The following is a 25,586-nucleotide window of genomic DNA, read 5'->3' on the forward strand; positions in this document are numbered from 1 at the left end:
TGGTCATTTGGGGTGGGGTGGGGTGGACTTTATCTCCAGGGTCCAGCCCTAGCAGCACCACGGTTGAGTCATCTCTTCCTCCAGGTGCCTTTTCCTTTGACCCTAATGCCTCCCACTCATTCACTCACTCGCTCGCTGCCCTTTCTCAGAGCATCCTCTTAGAGCATCCTCTAGAATGATGCTGCCATTGCCTCTGCCCCCAGATCTACACCAAGCAGGATATAACACCTTGAAAACAATTTGAAAGCAGTATATGCAATGTGTCCTGGGCCCAAACCGTTGTCCAATCTGGTATAAACCGTTATAAGGCAGTAGGGCAGCCCCGGAGTGTCAGTCAGCGCGGAGGGGGCGGGAATAGCCACTCAGCCTGGCCGCCACCCCCTCCCCGCTGGGGATGGGCGGGTGGCTGCGGAGCTCCGCCCCCCTCTCACTGCCCGCTTCTCCCTCCCCTCCCTCCCTCTCTCATCCTTTGCAAAGATGGCAACCGAGGGGCTGCAAGAGAACGAGACCCTGGCATCGCTGAAGAACGAGGCCGAGAGCCTCAAAGGCAAGCTGGAGGAGGAACGAGCCAAGCTGCACGATGTGGAACGTGAGTCGAGGCCGGGGGTGGGGTGGGGTGGGGTGGGGGCGCTGGGGGCTGCCCTCCATCCACAGCTGCTGACTGGGGCTGTGGCTTGCAGGCAGAGATGGCAGGAGGAGAGTGGAGGGGGGAAACATCCCCAGGGAAGGCAGGAGAGGCTGCTGCTGCTGCTGCTGCTGCTGCTGCTGCCCCAAAGCCGCCCTGATCCCCCTGTCCAGGGCGGGTGATTTGGGGTGGGGGTGGGACAGAGCCCCCTGCCGTCTGTCTCTTGCCCATCGCTATGGTCCTGAGAGAGTGACGTGGGTGGAAGGAACGACCCAAATCCACTGTGCTGGAATGTCTGGAGGGGGAGTGCTGTGTTCATTCTATTGCTGCAAGCCTTCACGTTGTTGCTGTTGTTGTTATTATTATAATTATTGCTTTAAAGGCGTCACAGATTTATTGTGGCAGAAGCTTTTTTTGGGTACAGAGTCTCTCTTGTGTGATGCACGAAGTGCTGTCCAAAATTGGCAGGTGCACACAGTCTCCATGGGTAGGGAGAAAGGATGGGTGGAGGAGGAGGTGGAGGAGGAGGAGGAGAGATGGATGTAAACAGTGCGGCCAAAAGGCCAGGCGATGCAAGCGGTGGGTGTGCACCGGAGGAGGACGCGATGCCTGGTTCTTGTAATGGTGCCGGCAGATGCCGGCCAAGAGAGCATTTAGGGTGACCAGATGCCAGTGAGGGAGGTGGGCAGGTAGGCAGCGGGGCTTCTGTCCCATGGTGCAGCTACGGTTGGACCTCGGGGCCCAAAATCGCTACCTGGAAAACGGCGGGTGTTGAGGGCAGCAGAAGCAAACTCTGTTTTGTTCTTGCCGTCACGATGATGCGATGATTTAAGTGAGGCTCAAATGCAAAACTGCACATTCTCAGAGTTCTTAATAGGCTTGGCAAACCGTTATATTGTTGTTCTAACATATCAGGAACGTAGAAGCAGTTGAGAAGCAGGGGACGGCCGTTGGGGTGTGCGTAGAAGAACGGTGTTGGTTGTGTACTTCGCACAAGGCTCTCTAAAGAACCCCACCCCACCCATAAGGTGTTTAAGCCCAGGGTCCACAATGACCCAGCTGCACCACTGCCCCTGTCCCCTTTAACAGCTGCATTCAAGAAGGAGATCTCTGTAGGTGATGCTTTTGCCCACACCTGCTTGGAAAACGGTGCCCGGTCATATTTCCTTTTTCTGCCCAACCCCATCCTGCATTGCTTGTGATTCTTCCCTAAGTGAATGTGTGTGTGTTTCTGGTGCCACAGTGAGGCTAGAGCCAGTGTGGTGTAGCGGCTAAAGTGCTGGACTAGGAGTCGGGAGATCCGGGTTCTAGTCCCCACTTGGCCATGGAAACCCACTGGGTGACTTTGGGCCAGTCACAAATTCTCAGCCCAACCCACCTCACAGGGTTGTTGTTATGAGGATAAAACGGAGAGGAGGAGGATTATGTACGCCGCCTTGGGTTCCTTGGAGGAAAAAAGTCGGGATATAAATGCAATAATAAATAAAAATAAAATAAAAATAGATAAAGCAGCTTTCCCCAACCTGGCGTTCCCCCCCCCCAATATGTTGGACTACAACTCCCATCATGACTAGCAGATGATGGTAGTTGTAGACCAAGAGATCTGGAGGATGGCAGCTTGCATGAGGCTGAGCTGAAGTAGAGCTACCAGATTGTTCTGGTCACTTACTGAAAAGGAGGGCTTGTCTGTTTGTTTTTAATTGTTAGAGCACTCGTGGTTTCGTGAGTCCTGAGCCTTGCTTGTTCCTGGCGATCTTTCGAGCAGAAGGAAATAAGATCAGCTACTCAGAAAGGAAGAACAATGGCCATCAGGATTTTAATGCTATTTGGGGTTGGGGGACAGGCAGGAGACCAGAAGAAGAACTCTGTGATGCACAGAGTTGTAGAAATAATCACTGCTAATTATATCATGATCTAGTTCAGTGGTGGGGAACCTTTGAACCTCCAGATGTTGTTGGACTCCAATTCCTATTGTTCTTTACCGTTGGCCATGCTGGCTGGGGCTAATGGGAACTGGAGTCCAACAGCATCTGCAGAGTCTAAGCTTTCTCATCCGTGATCTACTTAATAGAGTTGCGTCTTCTACTTCCTCCAAGGAGATCAGGGTAATGGACATTTTATTTTATCCTTGAAACAGTCCAGTGAATTATGCTAGGCTAGGCAAAGACAAGAGAGAATGGCTGAAGGTCACCCTGAAAGAGTGGAGCCTGAACCCAGGTCACCCTGGTCCAATTCTGACACGGTGTCCATTACGGCACACCAGCTCTCTTTCCTATAAGATTACTATAATTACTTTTGCACCTGGATCCTCCATGTCATGTATAAAATACCTATTAATTAGCCTTCCACATGCAGCTCCACAGAATGTGGCTTCTGCCAGAAATGATGGGAATTGCAATCTAACACATCTGGAGGGCACCAGATTAGGGTGCCTCCTGTAGATGGTTTTAAGAACATAAGAAGAGCCATGCTGAATCAGACCAGGGGTCCATCTAGTCCAGCAGTCTGTTCACATAATGGCCAACCAGCTGTTAACCAGGAACCCACAAGTACAACAGCACTCTCCTGCCCATGTTCCCCAGCAACTGGTGTACATGGGCTTACTCCCTCTGATACTGAAGGTAGCACATAGCCATCAAGACTAGTAGCCATTGATAGCCGTCTCCTCCAGGAATTATTATTATTATTATTATTATTATTATTATTATTATTATTTATTTTAAAACCATTTAAATTGGTGGCCGTCACTAGGTCTTGTGGCAGGGAATTCCATAGTTTAACTATGCACGGTGTGAAGAAGCCCTTCCTTTTATCTGTCCTGAATCTCTCACCTTTTAGCTTCCTGTTCTGACCCCCATTGGGTTCTAGTGTCTAGTCTCTTCCTATCTACATTTGCCGCACCATGCATAATTTTGTACGCCTCTATCATGTCTCCTCTTACCCTCCTTTCTCCCCAAACTAAACAGTCTCAGCTGTTGTAACCTTCTCTCATAGGGGAGATGCTCCAGCACCCTGATCATTTTAGTTGCACTTTTCTGCACTCCCTCCCCACCCCCAGCTCTACAATATCTTCTTTTAGGTGTGGTGACCAGAACTGTACGTAGTATTACAAGTTTGGTTGCACCATAGATTTGTATATAGGCAGTATGGTCTTGGCAGTTTTATTCTCAATCCCATTTCTAATTATGCCTAACATGGAGTTGGCCTTTATTTCCCTTTTTTAAGATTAAAACACAGCTTTGGGGAGGGGGGCGGTTTAAGAGCAAATACCTTGAGCAAGAAGGTAGGATTTCATGATGTGCCTTCATGAACATCTGTCTTTAATCCTCCATTTTAGAAGCTTGTCATCCTAGGTTAGCCTTTCCCAACCTGGGGCCTTCCAGATGTGTTGTACTACAATTCCCATAATCCTGCAGGCAGCCATGCTGTACTGGGTTTATCAAGCAGTCATATGCAAAAGCACACGTATATTTCAGGCAGGAGAGAGAGAGGAAGGTTGCAATCAGTTGGGACAGCAGAGCCTTCCTCCCTTATTTCATTTCAAAATTGCAATCATGCAGACCCCATGATTTCAATAACAAGAGAGTCGTCCCCCCATCCCCCTTTTTGTAACATCTTGCCTGATGAAGAGGTCTGGAGATCTTGAATGTTTGCACCTTTTTGTAACTGGTTGGCCTAATTAAGGTGTTAACATGAATTATAAAGCATTGTATACTGTAGAGTGCAAAAGCCACGCCTTTCAAGGTCTAGCTCAGCTCAAGGTTCCCAGGGGAGCCAATTTGAAGCAGTTGCACTTATGAGAAGGTGGGGTAGAGTCAAGTCCTGTCATGCAAAGTCAAGTTCAGACAAGGCAGGGTCTGTCAGGACCATGGACAGCTCTATGCTGACTGGAGCTCACTCAGGAAGAGTTGTTGTCTCAGCAATGTGCAGAGGTCTCTTGAGGCTTTATGTAGGCTGAATGAACTGAGACTGTTGATAACCCCACCAGCTCTGATTTTGTAGCCAAATGGCTCCTGTGTCATGGGAATGGTGAGGAGTGCATGGGGGAGGAGTGCCTTTTGTGTCCAAAGGGTCTGGTAAAGCCACGTCCTCAGGCCCAGATGATGGCTCACTGAATGATGCCTCCTCTGCTTTGAGTCTTCTGAAGCAGAGGGGCTTGGCAGTATCAAGACCAGAGAACGAGACAGCATAGCAGAAGCCATTTGATGCCCACCTCTGTTTTTTAGATATGCTCCAATATAAACACCAATGCATCCCACCAGAATGAGTCCGGTTAGACGACTGTACCTCCTCTCTTCCACCCTATGAACCTGCCCCACCTTCCATCATTGGGCAACTACACATGGGCAAAATATGCTTATAAATCATACACATGTAGAAGCCAAATACACACGGTCCTAAGTGGAACCTTCAGTTCTTGGATTTTAGCTAGGATATTGATTGGGTCAGGCGTGCTGATTTGGCAGGGAGGGAGCCCATGCTCTCGCTCCCCACCATACGTAGGGGAGTGAAGCTGTTTAACCAGAGCCAGAAATGGGCTATGAGCCTACAGCATGAGCAGTGGTGCTTTTTTCAAATGGCCTTTGATTCTGTGAAAACAAAAACTATAGTTCCGACTCGGGCCTTAGTTCTTTCGCTGCATGAAGTTGTTCCTCTCAGTTTCGTATCTGAGAACAGGATCCTTCCCGCTTCAGGGGCGAGATGCGAGTGAGTGCTTTTGGGGAGGCGAATAATCCATCAACGTGAGACTTAAAGAGACAGAAATAGGTTGTCTGAGCCTCTGCCAAATAAGCTATAAGGCATTACCCATCGCTAGTGAGTTCGGGAGTCCTGCCAAAAAGTAAAAGTGGCAACCCTGCCAGTGAAGGCAATAAGAAGGGGGCACCCAGAAGCCTTTTGGGTCTGGCCTTCAGTGTTCCACCTGAACAAAGGAGGGATTTGTCCTAAACATTTTAGGTATCTGCTCCTAGCTAAGTTCTCTGTGCTGCATCTTTAAATTCTGAAGCACAGGGTGGGAGATGAGATAGCTACAGTTTCTCCCACCCAGTACCACCTTCTCAGCTTTCATTTGCCCCCTCACACTTGGAAACCCCGTTTGTCATGAGAGGACTGGTGGAAAACAAGTGGGAGAAAGCTGCATTTGCGTCCTCTCCCACTGCAGAGATGATTCCTGGGTCACAACCTGGCAGGGCCCAAAATCACAGTAGAAGCCTGCAGGGGACAGGCCTCTTCATCAACAATTCCAGACCCCATCCCTGAATGTTCGGGATTTATTAAATGAAAATGAAAATCCCCATTCAGTCGTGAAGGTCCGCGGGAGACCTAGGGCTAGTCACCATCTCTCAGCCCAACTTACCTCACAGGCTTTGGTAAGACAGTAACGGTTGCGCCAATGCATAATGATTTCCTGCGTTGATTTCCTTGCAGTGCATCAGGTGGCGGAACGCGTGGAGGCGTTGGGCCAGTTTGTGATGAAGACGCGAAGGACGCTAAAAGGCCACGGCAATAAAGTCCTCTGCATGGACTGGTGCAAAGATAAAAGAAGAATTGTCAGCTCTTCCCAGGTAAAAAAATGCTTTTTGATGTTGCTCACTTAGCAGTAGCTATCTAGAGCAGGATCGGAAGAAGGTGGATCTCTGGCTGATTTTCAGTAGATCACCAAGGCTTTCTGACTCCCATCTGACTGAAACCCAGAGCAGATTCCCCACCCCACTGACATCGGAGCCACTAGCCTCCACTGGTTGGTGGACCTCGGGGTCATAGGTGTACACAAGGGGTGTGCCTGGTGTGCCAAGGCACACCCTAATATCTCAAGCAATAAGGGCCAAAATGAGGGTGCCTTTGAGTAGGGATCCAGACACAGCAGGAACAATATTCCGGCTGGTCTCTGGCTGCTCTGCCACCATGCTGCAGAACCGCTGCCTCCCAGCAGCAGGAGTGAAAAGTAATTGCCCCTCTGGGAGCCTCTCTGCCGGGAGTCGCACTTCAAAGAGGCCAGAAGGAGGGTCCCTGAAGGCTAATATCACCTCGGAAGCCCCTCCTCCAGCCAGTGTCACCACAACGCCCCACCAGTGGTGCGGCTTGAGGAGCGTCTCTTCTTCTTCTTCCCACCCCCAGCTGCAACAGCCCACCTGTGGTCAGGCAAGCCTAATGCAGAGCAGGGCATCAGTGTCTACAGTGTTTAATAAATGAATGAATACAAACAATGTCCTTTATGATTGAGTACTCAATAAGTGTTCATTTTTAAAAAAAATCCCTGGGTGCAAACCCTAATGAAATATGCTGCACACGTCTATGCTTGGTATTATTATTTTTTTACTAAATACCCCAAACTAGATTCTGCAATTCTGAAGTCTTCTCACCCTTGATGTAGAGGATTTGTTCCTATGCTTCCATGGCTAATCTTTTTCCCCTCTAGGCTACGGCAGTTACTTCTGCACCATTGCTCTGCTCGTGCACCTTTTAACAAGCAGCCCAGCGTGCGGCTGAAGCTTTTCTTGCCAGAAAAACTTTCACCTGCCTAATTTTGGGGTGCCGCGGCTGTTATTAAAGGCACAGAAGCAAGGCCAGGAGAGAGAGAGAAAAAAGCTGGCCGTCTTCCTAAGCTGGGTCAGATGTTTGCCGGTGAACATTCTTGAGGCGAAAGAGAAGCGTTTGGGACATCCAAAATGTTCCCCAAAGCCTCACACCTTGCACAATTGAATAACCTCTGCAAGGCCGTTCCGGAGCGCTTTGGCTTCTAGAATATTGCCTCTAAATCAACATATTGTGACTTGATAATTTGACTCCTTGCTCACCTGATATGTTGTGTTACATTTTATTTCTATGTCATCTTTCGACAAAACGGCTCACAATATATGTATATGCACAAATGCAATACTCAAACAATATACTGACAATATACTAAACAATATACTATACTACAGCAGAAATATCACAACTATTTAAAACTAAAAATGAAACAAAGAAAAAAAACCTGAAGGCTGGCTAGTCTTCTTCATACCGAAAAGCAAAAAAGAATGGTAAGAATTCATCAGAATGGTAGAAGAGAACTAGAATAAATCACAGATCCTTGTAAGGTTTCCCAGGAAGGGGGATAGAGCAGAGCACATAAGAAAAGATAACTTGGTTGGAACAACCTCTTTTCACCTGAAGCAGCCCTTCCCAAGCTGCAGCCCCAGGCTTGCTTTTAAAGTCTCCAGGTGGTGGTGGTGGTGGTGGTGGGAGCAGGTAGCTCACCTGTGGTGGCCCAGCGTCTCTGCCCTTGAAGCAGCGTGGACTTCCTTTCCCGGCACACCCTTCCTTTCACTTCTTTCCTTTTTCTAGCTTTGTCTATTTTGGTATTACCTAAATACTTATCTTGCTGAAGACAAATGGTGGATTTTCTAGCATTCTACATTCTACGGAAACCAAGAAGGAATGAACTGCACGAAGGCTCTCAAAACAGGGTCCCATGTTCCAGAAATTCATCACCCCTCTTTGTCTCTTACAGGATGGGAAGGTGATAGTTTGGGACGCCTTCACCACCAATAAGGTGAGTTTTTTTTTTTTTTTTTGCAGCTGATTTCCCACAAGGCCTCAAGAAGACTGAATTGATGAGTTTGAAGTGGGACGGCAACGAGAAAGGTCTTAGGCAGTTTAGGGAACTCCTTTAGAGTTCTGACTGGTTCTGGCTGAAACCTGGAGCGGATTCCCTGCCCCACTGACATCGGAGCCACCATCCTTCACCGGTCAGGGTAGAATCCAACCAAAGTCCTACCTAGAGCAGATCATTGAAATGAATGGGACTCATGACTAACTTCGGTCCCATTGTTTTCAATGGGTCTACTCTAAATAGGACTTCAGTCAGATTCTTCCCTTAGTGCCCTATCTTCCACTGCATTTTTGTTCAAGGATGGGGACCCACAAATTCCGGCTGCTCTTTGTGCTCTTCCTGTATTTCCTTGAAGGTTGGAGGGGGTGGGGGCCCTTTGTCTGACATCATGCTGAATTTTGGAGGTGCTGGGAGAGCCTCTGATGCATAATGCAAGGAGGCTCCAACTTCTTAGTTCAAAGCTAGAGAATTGTTCATGTGTGTGAAGGGAGCCGAGCATGGCTGTTGGGTTCCCAGCACAACGACATGGGTGAGCCCAGCTCCAAGTTTCAGAGACAAATGTGGAACTAAACAAATGTGAAAATTGAAACTCATGTAGGCGCCCTTGTCTTAGTTCCTTGTTTTCTTGTTTCCAGCTTAGTTTCTTGTATTAGTTTCGGACAGGAGGTGTTGCGTTGCAAATGGGTAGATTCCTGGAACACCCTGTACAAAGCCCAAAGGGAGGGGGGGAGGGAGGCATTGAGAACGCTGAGACATGCCAACCCTGCAATCTGAAGCAAAGGAACGTTAGTTCAGCATCTGCAAGACGTCTCCAACAAACACACAGGGTCTTGGATCGCTTCTCTCCGCAATTGCGCCATCCTGAATCCTCCAGTCACAGTGGACATAGGGAGGGTTTCTTTCTGTTCAGGCAATCTCTTTCCTGCAATGTCGCTGGCTCGTATTTCTACAGTTTAGTAGTTCTGCTACTGGGTCTGTGCACCCCTTTCTTAATTGGGTACCATTTTCCCAATCTGTCTGAAACTCGGCAGGGCTAATTCTTTGGAGGGGTATTATTATATTATTATATTTGTTTTGTATCCCGCCTTTTGCCCAATGCTGGGCCTCAAGGCTGCCTTACAAAGTTTAAAATATACACGGGGGGAGGGAAACAAAACCATAAACAATTAAAAAATACACAACAAAATTATAAGACATTAACATAGATGGAGGGCTGGATTATTCTCCAAAGGCCTGCTGGAACAAAAAAGTTTTAGCCTGCTTCTGAAAGCCCATCAAGGAGGGAGCCAGCCTAGCTTCCCCGGGAAGAGAGTTCCAGAGCACCGGAGAGGCCCTCTTCCATGTTCCCACCAAGCGTGCCTGTGAAGAAGGTGGGACTGAAAGAAGGGCTTCTCCAGAAGATCTCAAAGCACGGGCAGGCTCATAAGGGAGAATACGTTCTTTCAAATAACCAGGACCCGAACCATATAGAGCTTTGTAGTCGGACATCTGAAAATGTCGTGCCATTTAAAGCTGATAAGCAAGGGAAAAAACGGCACAGGATGGGGCTCAATCTAAAGCAATGGGAAGCTTATAGGATGTCACGCTTTAAAAGACGGCATATAAGCTGGGCTCTCTTTGTCCAATCTGTCTGACATTTGGCAGACCTCACGCCCCCGGGGAGTGGTAGAATATGTGTAAATTCCACGCCATCTGGATGGAAAACACCAAAGTTATAGGCAGAAGAACAAAGGGTAGTTTCCCATTGAAATCAATATAAAAACTGATACTTAAAAGAAAGTGACAATGAACTTGACAGCAACTAATATGAAACGAAACTAAGGCACAAGGAAATAATGTGAAACTAAATGCAGGTGACCTTCAGAAACGAAAAGCAAGTGAAAGCATTTCAAGCGAACATTCCTAGGTTGCAGCTTATCCTTGTCAAAGAGATTCGTACCCCCCAGAAAGGGTGGGGAATGCTTCCCATTCTTCGTTGACTGCTGTTGAAGGAAATAAACTGTTGTAGATGAAATACTTGAAACTATGAATTTATGTGGTGCTTGGATTACCAGCTTGCAATCTAGAGAATCTACCATTTTTATGTTATACTGATATTGCGTAGTAATTTATTGACATATTTCTTGCACATTTTTATTTTTTTCAAAGAAAAAAGCAATTGACAACAGCAACACATTAAACAGCCAACTTATACCAACATTTCCTTTCCCTCATATTAACAAAAATGGGGGTACCAGCCATTATGAGTTGTTGACTCTTCCAGGGTTGTTTAATCTACTTCATTGATGCTCAAACTTTGCACAAGACCTCCCTCTCTGACTTCTTCTATTAATCCATCTCTGGTACCTAAACTAGAAGGGCAAAAGGAGTGGTAGCCATTGATATGTTCCTCTTTAGTTACAGTCAGGATTGCACCATGAATTGTGGCCATCTCCCATTTCTCTATAATAAAACCAGGTGGAACTAGGTTCACCAGCTTAATTTCATGTCGCAGTATGGTGGAAATCTGCAAATCGGCTTGTGAAATGCATGGAACGTTTTGTGTTTCAGGAGCATGCCGTGACGATGCCTTGTACCTGGGTGATGGCCTGTGCCTATGCTCCATCAGGATGCGCCATTGCTTGCGGGTAAGTGGAAGCCCCTCAAGTCTGCGGAATCCATGTGGCTTAAGAAAATTAGGAATTAAAACTCATTTGATTCCATTGTAGATTTCTCTGACCACCTGGAGCGCAAAGCAGCTTTTAATAAAATAATAAAATCAATCCCATTTAAGAACACCAAAACAGACATTATAAGACAACAAATATTACAAAAACACGAAGGAGATGTCTAGGAAGGTAATTCTATAATACTGGTGCCACCACAGAGAAAGACCTGTTTCTAGCAGAGGTCAATTTCATCTCTGATAGAAGCATCACCTGAAGCAATGTGTATTCAGCAGACTCCTGGAGAAATAGTCTTCCCCAACCTGATCCTCACCAGATGTTTTGGACTACAATTTTCATCATTCCTGATCATTGGCCTTGTTGGCTATGGCTATGGCTGATAAGAGTTGCAGTCCAAAACATCAGGAGGACACCATTATTATTTATTTATTTATTTATTTATTTATTTATTTATTTATTTATTTATATAGCACCATCAATGTACATGTTAGGGAAAGCTGCCCTGAGGTGTCCCAGACCCAGGCTGCTTAGGGCAGGAACAGCGGAAAGAGCAGAGGACCATCTTCCATGTTTGGTGTTTTTTGCTAGACGGGCTTTTTAGGCCATCTAACAAGAGTGCTTCAGAGGGGGAGGGAAAGAGGTTGGCGGAGGCTCAGGATATCTCCTCCCCTCCCAGCTCATCAGAATGGACCCTTTCCTTCTCCAAGTTCACTTTTCTGACCTCAGACAGGCAGCTGGCATGGTTCTTTGTGCACCTTTCTGACACAGGGTCTGGGGTTAGATCTGCAACTCTCCCTTCTGAGGTCAGAGCACTGTCCCGAGACCATGGGATTGCTCTCTAATTAATTAATTAATTAATTAATTATACTGCCCAACAGCCAAAACTTTCTGGGTGGTTCACATCAACATAACCTTTAGGAAAGCTTTAATGTTCAGAGATTTAAAACAGTTTCAAAACAGGTTAAAAACAAGCGACAACGAAACTACTAGGACTTGATAAAAATGAAAACGCCCCATCATCTGCTGTCAAATGCCTGGGCATAGATATAGTATCCCACCTCCAATAAAACATCCAACTGGTGAACAATAAAAGGGAGGAATCAACAGCAGCAGCATTAAATTCAGAAATAAAGCCATTAAAGCATGCAAAACAATGGGACAGCGCCTAATCTCCAGAAGAGAAAGCTAGTAAAAAGGGTTCCTAAGACACATTTTGTAGGGGGTTTAACTTCTTCTACGAACTTTTTCCTCCCCTGCTTCTTTAGTTTGGGGAGATGAGTAGGAAATGGAGAGTTTCCCTGTCAATGAGATTTCCCCAGATGAACAACAGAACGAATCTTTACAGGACACGGGAAACCCACCACTGCAGCGCTGAGTGAAGAACAGCAGAATGGCCAGTGCTCCAGCAGCATCACGCAACCAACACTTCCATGGTCTCTTTCTTTCACTGTTTTTTTTTTTTTTAATTTAACTCTAGCGGTCTAGACAACAAATGCTCTGTATATCCACTGACCTTTGAGAAAAACGAGAATATGGCAGCCAAGAAGAAATCGGTGGCCATGCACACCAACTACCTGTCAGCTTGCAGCTTCACTAACTCAGACATGCAGGTAAGTACATCCAAGGGCTTGTCTAGGCACCCTGTCTGGCCTGTGGTGGCTGCGAGTTGGCATTGCATGGTCTATATGATGCATCCTCCAATTTGCAGCCACCGTAGGCTCCCCCCACCCCCGAAACCACACTTTTTAAGTTGCTGATTTACCGCGACTTCTTCCTTTGCTCCAAGGTCGCCACCTTTCCTCCGTTGGGTCTGTCGGTGGTGACTTTGCTTCGGGTTGAGGCTGGAGGCTGTCCGGGGGGTGGATGCTTTTTCAGCCGGAAAGCTGCACTCCCTCCTGCTGTTGCTATATACCATTCCCACCCTGCAAAATTTAGCACGTGGGAAGTCTGGTGTTGATTTTGTTAAGCGTAGTGGGAGTAACTCCTTGCCGTATTACAGTCTGCAGTAAGGTCAGAATCTGCAAAGGCGTAGAAGTTTGCCATCCAGGGCATGGTCTGAAGGCAAGTAACGCAGCACCCTTGCTGAAGCTAAGTCGGTCTAGGTCTGGTCAGGACCTGGATGGGAGGCTGCCCGGGAACCCCATGCATGCTATGGTACCTTGAGTTCCGTGACTGGATAAAGATGGGATAGAAATGAAATGAGAGCCAGTGTGGTGTAGTGGTTGGAGTGTTGGTCTCGGACCAGGGAGACCTGGGTTCTAGTCCCTTTTCAGCCATGAAGCTTACTGGGTGAGTTTGGGCCTGCCAGCAACTCTCAGCCTAACCTACTTCACAAGGTTGTTGTAAGAATAAAATGGAGAGGAGGATTTTGTAAGCCTCCTTGGAGGAAAGGTGGGACATAAATGTTATCAACAAATAAATAAATGTAATTAGTGACTTTACCGAAAGATGCACGACTCTAGAGCATCACAGATAGTGCTCAGTTTATGTGGGAGCAGGAAGTTGGAGAGCTCTTAAGGGAATTCAATTTCCTTGTATTTTAACCATACTATGCCCCTCGGAGCCTTCTGGAAAATAACAGCTAAAGGTACAATGGGTAAGGGGGCTGGGTCTCCTCTGCATCCCCTGTAATCTGAGTGCTTGACAAAGAGGGCGTCTGAAGTCCAGTAACAAAAGTGCAATGTTTTTGTTCATGACAGAAGCCAATGGTACCCATTTTTAAAATTTATTTTATAAGGGGTGTCTGTGATTCCCCCTACTAAGAAAACATATTTGCAAAAATGAGCTCTTTGCCACAAAATTGAGAACAAGTTTCTTCAACAGATATTTAAACTCTTCCTAATAAAACATCAGCTCTGGCTGATTCTATTCTGGGATGCGAGAAGCTCCAGAGTAAGCTATTATTTTTCATTCTGTGGTTTCCAGTAAAAACACACACATACAAAAAACCCTGAGATGATGATGTGAGTCTATTGCCATGGAAACTGAAGTCAGAGATCCACCTGTGGTGCTTTAGTGCGCTAAATTGTAGACTTAAGAGGCAGGAGGCTGGTGTGCTTACAGCTAAGATGGCGCCTCAATGAAATGGAAATATAGAACACAAATGTTGTCTTCCTGCTTATCCTTGGGTGATATTGAAGTCTGCAGCTTGAAATGTTGTGGCAAAGGCTTCCTTAAAGGAATATCAAGTAGGGAAATTGATTGGGAGACCAGGAAACGCTAGGGCTGAGGTAAATGTTCGCAGATGGGAACTTTTCCTTTGAAATTTGAATGGGATGGGAGTCGGGGGTGAAATTCCCCTGTACCAGCAACCCTGCTTCTGGTGGCCACCATTTCCCCCTCCCTCAGAATGCACTTTGAATTATGTTACATGATGACATAAGGCTAACCCATGGGTTGTTGCCCTACCCAGGGTTTGTCTGGTAGATGATCGAACAAAGCATGGTTTGTTTTCTCAGTGCCTGGGTTATTCATTTCCCTTCTCCTTTGCCCGCTCCCTCCTTTTATCCCAAATGCTTTTTCAGCACTGTAGTCCTGGTGTGTAGAGCAGCTGGGTTTTTTTTGTGCTTTTGCCCACTGCCTCTGTAGCCTGGTGAAACAACCCATGAATAACCCACAGTTCTGGGTTCTCACATAATTACAAGCCATGGTTTAAACAACCCAGATGTCACAACCCAACAACAAATCATGGGTTCTCTTCCTGAGTTGTTCATGGTTAACAACCTAGAGTTAACCATAGTGTAGGATTCTCGTGGAACAACAATCCACAATTCAAAACAACTCATACTCAGGCCATACTCAACCTGTAATGTGGGTTGTCAATATATGCAAACCTGGTTATTTGGAGCAGAAGTTCATGTGTGACTGACACAACATCCTAGGACCATGCAGTGAGTCATAAGTGGTTGCTTTGTGTCTATTGCTTATTAACGGAGAGCGCAGTAGCTTCTAAAAATGGAGCCTTTATTTCAACTGAAACCAAGAGGTTTAAACTGTCTTTCCCAAATATTCCCGTTTGACTTGTTTTGCTACATAGCATCCCTTTAAAAGTTGGCCATATGCTAATTGAATAGGCAGAGAGGAAGCAAAACCTAGATTTTCGTTTAACCCCCAAACCTTCCTGGCGTTCTAGGACTGCCTGTTATAATGATCCGACAGCAGAGACATGACGTAAGAGCTTTTTTGCTAGCGAAATGGTTTAAAATGCAACCACAAGGGGGCAATTAGTATGCCAGCCGAGCAATCCAGAGTTTTCTGAGCTGCTGACGATGCATACAGATAACAAAACCCAAAAGCAAAGTAGACATTCACACACAAAAAAACAAAACCCTGCAGTCCTGGCCTTTCTTTTTCTTCTCTGGATTAAACAGGGAGAGCTCTGTGCTAAAAAAAAAAATTATCATCCTTTTCTCTGACTGATCTTATTTGGAGATGAAAATATTAAAAAGAGACACACACACACAGAGAAAATCTTCAGCTGACAACCTTGGCATCTCCTTTAAGCACTGTAAAATATTATTCTCTTAGAAAGAGAAACTATTAGGAATTCCAGAATCTGATTTAGAACACAGAAATGCCTAACTGAAACAATTGCCTATTGTCTCCTTGTTGACACTCCCGGCTTACACTCCTTTCTCCTTCCTCTGTTGTTTCTCCCTGTGTTGAATTTTAAATTGCAAGCTCCTTGGGGCAGAGACCTATCTTCCTGTGCTCTGTAAAGTGCCACGCACACTGCTGGCACTACATAAGCTGCTTATCTAGATTTCCCCCTTGTGAGGGCTTTACATCCCGAAAGGCAGTTTGGCTGTTGGGAGAGGTGGAGCTTCATCCCACGTACCTGGTTCCCTCGAATTATCCCCATAGCGTAATGTTGTTGTTGTTAGCTAAATCACACCCTGGGTGGCAGTGCTCCTAAGAGCCTTTGCATACCAGGAAAGGGTTTAAGGGGGAGAAATGTAAAAAATCATTAAAAAATCAACGGATGACCCAATCCGATTCAAATTTGGAATGCTTAAAGCCCTCCTTAATATCTATTGCTGTGCCAATTTTTGTGTCTTTTTCTTTAAAATTTACGCAGATGTAAGCATTTGTTTAATTTGTACTTTAAACATATCAAATCCTCCTCCTGCGCCCCCAGTGGCCGCTCGGAGAACAACAAAAGATTCGCTCCTAAAGAGGTAGTAAAATAGGTCAGTTCTTTTGGCTAAGAAGCACAATTAATGCAGGATGCATGGGAGTGCTTCACAGTCAAAGCAGATTATAAACTGGAAAACTTCGGAGTCCCTCGCATGCAATTCGCAGTGATTGAACAGTATAACCCTGGCGTGATGAAGCTAAAAGGTTGCAGGCTTTAGAGTAATCTCCATGCCAAGGAAAGCAGGGTCTGTATTTTTAGCAGGTGGATAAATTTGTCATGCAGGGGTGAAAAAGCCACACCCATCAAGCTACCTTTCACACTACACAGCTATTAAAGATGAAGGAACCCTGTCCTGTTTTGCATTTTGTCATCTTTCTCTCTCCCCACTGCTGAAAGAAGCTCCAGCGATAAAGAAAAATAAAAGCCTTTCACTGCTAAAATGGCAATGTTTGTTTAATACCCTAAAGGGAGACGTTATTTGTTGGGGTGTTGTTGTTAAATCAATAGCTATCTTTGGGGTTTTTTTGAGGTATGATTTGATACAACTGCTGTTATCCATGGACACTCTTTGTAGCCCTATCAAGGTTCTAAAATCTTGTGGAGACCCTCTGTGAGTCAAGGGCTCACTTCTTTGTAGACGGTCAACCTTCACATGTAGAGGGCAATGAAAATGGGGAGGAGGCAGAGTGGGCGTGCTTGTTCCCACTTCCCTTCCTGACATGTGAGCAGAGCGCCTGAACAGGGCTTGTGTCATTCTTATATTGTATAAACAGAAAGCTGAAAGTCTAGAAGAACACTTAAAAATGGAACATAGTGGTGGTCTCATTGGTGGCACTATCTGTTCATGGATCTCAACGCATCACCAGTTGAACTTCAACACTTTATCAAATCATTGCTTTAAAAGGATCTGTGGCGTAACACAAATTCATGAACCAAAGGAATCGGTACAGAATCAAATTGGCTTGTGCAGACCCCATGGTCCTTTTCATACCGGTTGATTCTTTGGTTTCCCTTTCTCCCTAAAGATCTTGACCGCTAGTGGAGACGGCACTTGTGCGCTCTGGGATGTCGAAAGCGGGCAGCTGCTGCAGAGTTTTCACGGCCACGGGGCGGATGTCTTGTGCCTGGATCTCGCTCCTTCAGAAACGGGGAACACCTTTGTGTCAGGGGTAAATCGGGGGAAAGTGTGTGGGTGTGGGTGTGGGTGTGGGTGTGGGTGTGGGTGTGGGGTTTGGACTGTGCTTGGAGGGAAGGAGGCCGGTATTGGCCCAAGGAAGGGATCTTGACGTGAAAGAGAATGTTTGCAGATGTGGCTGCGAAGGGCCCCTCGCCTGGTTATCAAGCAAGTGTTGCTCTTGTTTCAATAGCTATGCTGACCCAAAATGTCACGAGCGTTCGGTCGGGTGCTTGCAAATGTGTCTGTGTGTGATTGAGGCGACACAGCTTTATTGCAAGCAGGGCTGGGCTTGCAGAAAGCTACCTCCCCCTTCGCTTGTGCCCCGCCCCCAAGAAACTTAGCAAGGAGGGCAGAGATGCTGGAAGTGGCTTTAGGCTCTTGCAGACCCCAAGCAAAGCATCTTCTCCTGCCGAGCCTGGGTTCCAACACACACACACACACTCTGAAAAACAACACTTTGTACGATTCCTGTTGAGGAATTATAGAATAGTAGAGTTGGAAAGGGCATTTAAGGCCATCGAGTCCAACCCCCTGCTCAATGCAGGAACCCACCTTAAAGCATACCTGACACGTAGATGACCAGCTGCATCTCGTATGCCTCTAGTGTGGGAGAGCCCACCACTTCCCTGGGTAACTGGTTCCATTGTCATACTGCTCTAACAGCCAGACTCTTTCTCGTTTTGCCGCAATAGACGAACACAGCTATCTTCTGGGAAATAGAAATATAAATCGCAACAACTTTTTTAAAATAACTTGGCCATAGCGAGCTAAAAGAGCATCATAAAAGTAGCATCCTCAAAACAGACCCATGGTTTTTGCATGTGGGTTCTTTCCTTATCAAAGGTATAATTGGACTTTTGTTTTTCAGGGGTGTGATAAAAAAGCCATGGTCTGGGACATGAGGACTGGCCAGTGTATTCAATCTTTCGAAACCCATGAATCAGACATTAACAGCGTCAGGTCAGTCGACCACAGCCACGTTCCAAAGTTGTGCATTAGTATTGACTTGCAACATGCCTTTATGGATATAGGGCAGGGTAGGGAGTGGGAGATGGGGGAACAGGCTTCCCTGATGTCATTGACGATGCAGCTATCTCTAGCCAATGGGGGAACAGGGCTGTGCATGAAGAACTAGGCCCCGCCTACCTTTGCTTGCCCAATGGCAGTGGCAGCCTGGGTGATAGGTGATGTAGGTGGTAGGGTGAAGAGAGGCCTTTGTTGCATGTATGAGGATTTTGTTTCCATTTGCTAGGGTGACCATATGAAAAGGAGGACTGGGCTCTTGTATCTTTTAACAGTTGCATAGAAAAGGGAATTTCAGCAGGTGTCATTTGTATATATGGAGAACCTGGTGAAATTCCCTCTTCATCACAACAGTTAAAACTGCAGGAGCTATACTAGAGTGACCAGATTTAAAAGAGGGCAGGGCAACTGCAGCTTTAACTGTTGTGATGAAGAGGAAATTTCACCAGGTTCCCCATATATATACAAATGGCACCTGCTGAAATTCCCCTTTCAATACAACTGTTAAAGATACAGGAGCCTTGTCAGCCTTTTCATACGGTCACCCTACATTTGCAAATCACTCGAAAATGCCCCGTTCCCAATATCTCCGAAAACGTTCGCGAATTCTCGAACTTGCCTTCACGTTCGCAAAATGTGTCCTTGAAAAATTAGCAGCTTTCTCAAAATGCACATGTTTTAAATCGCCTGCGCTTTAGTCTAAGGGAGAAGTTTGCACGATTTTGGAAGTTTACACCAATTCGGGGGTTGTTTGTGCAACTTTAACGATCGGCAGGCTGTTGGTTTTCTGCGGATTTTTCCTGTTCGTGCAAAACGCATAGTGATTGCAAACGTGAGCGCAAATCAAGGAGAGACGAGCAGAGAGCTGATGTTTGGATAAACATTGCAAGCTGGCGTGTCGCTCGTTCGTTCACCCCTTACGATGGGGTGGTAGAGTGACGGGCGTCCTATATTACAGGGCCTCTCTGGGCAGAGCCGTCCCCATCTCTTGGTCACATACCAGCATGACCAAGATAACCGGCTCTTGTATTTATTGATCAACGATCACATTATAGGACTTCTTCAATATCCAGTGCGTTTTACGAGCATTGACCGTTCACTGATGGTACTTTAAACTCCTATCTTGGTGATGCAGAACATTTCTTGTTCTCTGCACAGGTACTACCCAAGTGGAGATGCCTTTGCTTCCGGCTCCGATGATGCCACAGTACGTTGCATTGTTTTCATTTCGAAAAGCTTGAGGGCTGGAACCTTGCCCCAAAGATGGCCTTGGCTACATGTTGAATTCATAAGAACATAAGAAGAGCCATGCTGGATCAGACCAAGGGTCCATCTAGTCCAGCACTCTGTTCACACAGTGGCCAAACAGCCGTCGGCCAGGGAACAACAAAGCAGGACGCGAATGCAACAGCACCCTCCCACCCATGTTCCCCAGCAACTGGTGTACATAGGTTTACTGCCTCAGTTACTGGAGATAGCATATAGCCATCAGGGCTAGTAGCCATTGATAGCCTTCGCCTCCAGGAATTTATCCAACCCCCTTTTAAAGCCATCCAAACTGGTGGCCGTCCCTACATCTTGTGGCAGTGAGTTCCACAATTCATCTCTGAATTATCTATGACAGAGCTGCAGAACCACTTTTAGCTCGAGGTGCGAATTCCATTTCAGAGGAGCCTTTGGGGGTTGCATTCCAGTGGAGGGCGGAGCTGAAGGTCAAAAGGGGGAGGAGCCAAAACACCAACAATACCAGCCTAATTTAGCTTAAAGCTCTTGCTGCCAGTGACAGAGCCTGAGAGGAGGCAATTCCAGCTTTCCAAATGGGAGGAAAACTGCACAAAAGCTGCAGGAACCCCCAAGTGATTGGTGGGTAGGGGAAAGTGGGTGGAGCTAGAGAGAGACGAATTGTGTCTTGCTGTCCCCTGGCAGGATGGAACTTATTTTGTAAATGGAGCTGGGGTTGGGGGCATTTCTGCACCGTGTGCGAAGTACAGCATCTTGCCACTTAGAAGATGCTGCTGCATTTTTAAAAATGTTTTTGCTAGCCTCTACTTAAGCTTTGGCTGCCAATCTGTTGAAATCGAATAATAATAATAATATTTCCATTGATTTCAGTGGGTAATGAATCATCCTCAGTTCTGAGAAAATTGCTTTCCATTTATAGATGCTTAAAAGCTTCTGTCGCAGATTAATATAGCTGCCTCCCCTGCTTGCCCTGCCCCTCGTCCTGGAGATAATATTCAGAGAGCCTGAATGATAGATATAAAAATAATGGAGATAAGTTTCTTTTGTGAAAATGGGTTTCCTGCACTCGGGGGTGATTGAGAAGAGATCCTGGCCCTCCTCTAAATTGAATTCAACCCTTGGGCTGAAAGTAGTTTTGCCCCTCGAGTTTATGCATGTGGTAGAATAGGTGGGATTACTAATGTCTTTGTACTCCTACGAGCCTCATGTGGTGCAGAGTGGTAAGCGGCAGCTACTGAACCCGAAACTCTCCCCACGGCCTGAGTTTGATCCCAGCGGAAGCTGGTTCTCAGGCAGCCGGCTCAGGTTGACTCAACCGTCCATCCTTCCGAGGTCGGTAAAATGAGTACCCGGCTAGCTTGGGGAAAAGTAACTGCGACTGGGGAAGGCAAGGGCAAACCACCCCGCTACAGAGTCTGCCAAGAAAACGTCAGCGAAAGCAGGCGTCCCTCTAGGAGTCAGCAATGACCCAAGCGCTTGCACGAGAGGTTCATTTCCTTTCTTTTCCTTGTACTCTTCTGCAGAATAATCTCTATGTTTAAATGGACTTAGGTACAGGCGTTGCTTTTTCTTCTCTTCCCTTCCAGTGCCGTTTATATGACCTCCGAGCGGACAGAGAAGTGGCCATTTATTCCAAAGAGAGCATCATCTTTGGTGCATCCAGTGTGGACTTTTCTCTTAGCGGTGAGTCATGAATAGGGGTGCGCTTTTCTTTGGGGCGCAAGCAAGAAGAGCAAGGTGTTCTCGCTGTCTCTTCCATTTAGCTTGACTTCTTGTTACAAAGAACCTTCCTTTTGTGAAACAGATCCTTTAAAAGCATGCAATCCTTCCGGGCGAAAGCTCACCTCCCATTAAAATAGTCGTTTCAATCTATTGCTTGCTTTTTGGGAGGGTGCTGCATTCGTTGCTGGGCAGGAAAAATATTGGGTGGATTGTAAGTAGGGTTGCAACATTTAATTGATTTGAATTGGTTGGCTTAATTGACGGAAAACATTTCATCTCAAAACAACAACACACGTTCGGTCAACTAAGAGAGCAGTCCTGTGGTCCCTGCTTAGGAATGTGACGTAAGGTAGGAAGTCAACATTTTGGACATATCCAAAATGAGATGACAGGCTTCTTTTTAAGTTCCGGGATTGGACCGGTTCCCGTAAGTCTGTCAGTGTTAGATCCATCCTTGAGAAACTATGTTGAAATGTCTTGCAGCCGCCAAATTGTTCTTTGTTTCCTAACAACAAAACAAATCTGATTGCACAACAAATGTTCCAAGCGGCCAAGGGCACCTGTGCACCCTGACAGCTTTTCCCATCATCTGCTGGTACTCAGTGCCAAGTTTTGGAGAGCCATTGGCCAAGGCACCCTCCATGGGCCCTCCGCGAGTCTACCTTCTCACCCTCATTGTCGCTCTTGCTCCACCTCCTCTTTCTCATCATTGCTGCCCCTTGCTTGCTCGACAGGCAGAGAACCGGGGAGCAGCGGCCTCTGCTTGTCATGTCTAACCCTACTGCCCCTGTTTTGAGAGAAGATGTTTCAGGTAATCAACCAGAATCAGATTCAGCACTAGAAGACACAGTGCCAGACACCAGCCAGCCTGTACCAGTGGGGGAGGAAGCTCTCACGGGCGATTCCCCAGCTGGGAGTCAGCCCTCTCCAGAGCTTATCTCCTCAAGGCCAAATCCTACACACTCAGTGGGAAGTGAGGTTTCTTCCGGAAGTGAGCGTCCCGACAAGCTAGCTGATATTAAGGTCTGCTGGAAGCTAAAACACACGGCGCGGAAGGAAGGTGTGAGAAAGTCAGTTCGATTACACCAGAACCTGCCTCCGCACCAAGCGCTTGAGAAGTAACTTCCTATTCTTCTTGAACAGACAATTGTCTTGCTTAGTTTGCATATTTTGCCTAGAGAGATGTTTCTAAGAAGTTAGACTCTCTTCAGGTAGAAGAAACATTTGTTGCTTAATAAAAGCTTTGTAGATTACTTAGCAAGCCTTGTCATTTGCCTCCCATCGAAAGCAGGAGTGTTCTGAGAAACACAACACTTCTGCTCCTCCCCCTTCTCCTCCTCCTCACCAGCACTGTTGTCTGAGCCAGAGTGAGAGGAGGGTGACCAAGCAGGTTTCCATGGTGAAGAGGAGGAGGACCAGTGGCTCCTGTTGGGACGTGGGCCCTCGGCAGATGCCCAACCATGCCTTCCCTTGATGCTGGCCCTGTATCGGTGGCGGCTGGTAGCATGGGAAAGGCATGCTGTTCCTGGTGTATCCCATGAACCCATTGATTTTGGGGTCCCGCTACCTTGTTCTTTTATGGCAAAGCTCCTTGGAAGAGGCACAGCCCTTTTGCACGCCGGGTGCATCTGCCATTGCCGAGGAGGAGGAACAGGGGGTTGGACTTATAGCCCCCTTCCAACTCTACTATTCTATGATTCTATGAGGGTGACAGGAGTGAGGGAGCGGCTTCTCTGCCACTTCACCATCAGCAGACCTTTGAGAAGAAGGCCGATGGGTCCAGGGCATCTGGATGAGATGTTAAGCTGTTTTCAGTGCTTCTACCTGGACGTTTTTAAACGCTGCTTCATTGTCTCTGTGAACCACTGGGGGAGCACTATTTGTTAAAATGAAGTATATAAACACTGGAAAGGTTGTCAAGGCAGTACCATCGCTTCTTACAAATGATTTCCCCCCTGTAGGCCGCTTACTATTTGCTGGTTACAATGACTACACCATCAACGTGTGGGACGTTCTAAAAGGCGCTCGTGTGTCTATTTTGTTTGGCCATGAGAATCGCGTCTGCACTTTGAGGGTTTCGCCCGATGGGACGGCGTTCTGCTCAGGATCATGGGATCACACTCTTAGAGTAAGGAATCTTTCATCAATCCCTTCTGTTTCCTCTTTCTTCTTGTTTTTCCTCCCCCCCCCCCACTTTCTTTCTTGGGGAACAGGGATTAAATGTTGCATAATTCATGCAGAAATTGACTCATTTACATCAATGGTCTTGAACATTTAGTGCCCTAGGACCCATCTTTAACCTGCGACATGGGATCCATTTTAAATTTTGTTCATAATGATTTTGCATGTATGTGTGTTTTCATCTTTTCAGCCAAGGAAATGGGCACAGTGGTAGAGTACATGTTTTGCATGCAGAAGGTCCCATGTACCATCTCTGCCATAAGTTAGCTGTGACTATTCTAAGTCCCATTGATTTCAGTAGGTCTACTCTGAGTACGACTATGTATCCAGCCCAATATCTCCAGCCAATGTGTGTGTAATTTGGCCTCTAATCTTAGGGAAATTATGGAATTAACTATTATGCAAATGCCATTCTTAAGTGGATATGTGAATGAACCTAGGAGAATAATTCAAGTTTCTGTTGCGACATAAACAAGTTATTTTAGAAAAGCCAAGTACCCTTGTAGATCCTAATTATTGTTTGACCTTTCTCTCTACAGATCTGGGCTTAATCCTCCGCGCTGTATCCAAATATGCATTAAAATTGACATCATGGGATAAAACAGCCACATGAAATCTCAGTTTTGGCGAGAGTCAAAACTGCAGCAAAGATACGTAGTGCAACAAGGTGACAGTTAAAAGATTATTGAATGCTACATTGTCAGTGTTTATCACGTTGTTGACCAAACACAAACACGACTAGCTAGAAAAGGTAAATATTCTTTTATTATACAATGGGAGGGGGGTGAAATCTATGTGTGGTATATTAATAAGCTGTTTTTAATTCTTTTTTTGAAACTACCTTTTTTCTTAGAAATAGTTTAATAATTCTAAAGCCAGACTTCTATCGAAAAAACGTGTAAAACAGAATTTAGTATTTTAGTGCACATTGTGTATGTAATATACTTGCATGAGATTACATTTCTTCCTAAAGTCAACTTGGAAATAAAACAGACTCCAGCTTTTTATCAGGGTATCCGCAGGCTCATTTGCACATTCTGTAGAAGCAGCAAGAGAAAAAAAGGTCTAAGCGATTCAGGATTCCTCTTCCCAGCCTCTGGGATCTTGTATACCATGGGGTGAACAAAGCCAATGTTGAGCTGCAACTCCCATCATCCCCAACCACCATGGCATGATGGGAGTTGCAGTCCCCACCAGTTTGGGGAAGGCTGGGTTAGAAGACTGGGGAGACCCAGGTTCAAATCCCAACTCAGACATGAACCCTGTGAGGTAGGCCTAACCTACCTCACAGGGTTATTGTGAGAATAAAATGGGGGATAGAGAACTCTGCATGCTGCCTTGAGCGCAATTGGAGGAAAGGAGGGAAGTAAATGTAATAAATAAATACTGTGTTTTCCTGATGTGAGAAGAGAATGTGCAAACCCCCATATTGCAAGGGGGCGGGATGCACATTTTGCCCCTTGTACATGCATCTCCTCTCTGCCAAAACTCCCAAACATGGGAAGAGAAAGCAAGATGGCCTCCCCATTCCTCTCTCTTTCAGCTTTTTTGGAATGTGTAGATCAGCCCCTAACTCTTGAAACATTCCTTAGCTGAGCACTGAACGTGAAGCTTAAAAATAGTACAAATGAGTGCAATTCAGAATCACTGAAATCAGCAGGATTTGGGGTGGGGTGGGGATTTGTTCCTGTCAGATGCAGATTCCACTCAGTATCGGTTGATTGCTAACTTAACTTTGTAACTGAGTTGGAAACAATGCAGCTAGGAGACAAGAATCTGGGGCAGGTGGTGTCATGTCTAACCCTACTGCCCCTGTTTTGGGAGAAGATGTTTCAGGTAATCAATCAGACTCAGAACTAGAAGACGCAGTGCCAGACACCAGCCAGCCTGTACCAGTGGGGGAGGAAGCTCTCACGGGTGATTCCCCAGCTGGGAGTCAGCCCTCTCCAGAGCTTATCTCCTCAAGGCCAAATCCTACACACTCAGTGGGAAGTGAGGTTTCTTCTGGAGGTGAGCGTCCCAACAAGCTAGCTGATGCTAGGGTCTGCCAGAAGCTCAAACTTACGGAACAGAAGGAAGGTGTGAGAAAGTCGGTTTGATTATGCCAGAACCTGCCTCCGCACCAGGCTCTCTGAAGTTAAGGGTGTTTGGGAAGTGGCTTCCTATTCTTCTTGGATGGACAATTGTCTTGCTTCGTTTGCATAGTTTCGTCTAGAGGG

At 46.3% G+C, this 25,586-nt stretch overlaps 1 protein-coding gene across 1 annotated transcript; it reads left to right on the forward strand.

The window, feature by feature from the left end:
- The first annotated feature begins 459 nt into the window (after nt 1-459).
- Nucleotides 460-24,550, forward strand: GNB5 (G protein subunit beta 5). The gene is made up of 11 exons (XM_063142523.1): nt 460-589; nt 6,053-6,189; nt 8,118-8,159; nt 10,770-10,846; nt 12,363-12,495; nt 17,048-17,191; nt 18,068-18,159; nt 19,381-19,429; nt 21,051-21,147; nt 23,148-23,314; nt 23,907-24,550. Exons 1-11 carry the CDS (start codon nt 478-480, stop codon nt 23,916-23,918), a joined length of 1,062 nt encoding a protein of 353 aa, XP_062998593.1. The 5' UTR covers nt 460-477; the 3' UTR covers nt 23,919-24,550.
- Nucleotides 24,551-25,586: the final 1,036 nt, after the last annotated feature.

This window comes from Elgaria multicarinata, chromosome 16 (genome assembly GCF_023053635.1).
Source record: "Elgaria multicarinata webbii isolate HBS135686 ecotype San Diego chromosome 16, rElgMul1.1.pri, whole genome shotgun sequence".
Classification (NCBI taxonomy): Eukaryota; Metazoa; Chordata; class Lepidosauria; order Squamata; family Anguidae; genus Elgaria; species Elgaria multicarinata.

Bases quoted from the DNA above. Each gene is read 5' to 3' on its own strand.
- GNB5 (XM_063142523.1), top strand. From the start codon at position 478: ATGGCAACCGAGGGGCTGCAAGAGAACGAGACCCTGGCATCGCTGAAG. The intron at 8,160-10,769 runs GTGAGTTTTTTT...TTTGTGTTTCAG, and splicing joins ACGCCTTCACCACCAATAAG to GAGCATGCCGTGACGATGCC. The intron at 17,192-18,067 runs GTAAATCGGGGG...TTTGTTTTTCAG, and splicing joins GGAACACCTTTGTGTCAGGG to GGGTGTGATAAAAAAGCCAT.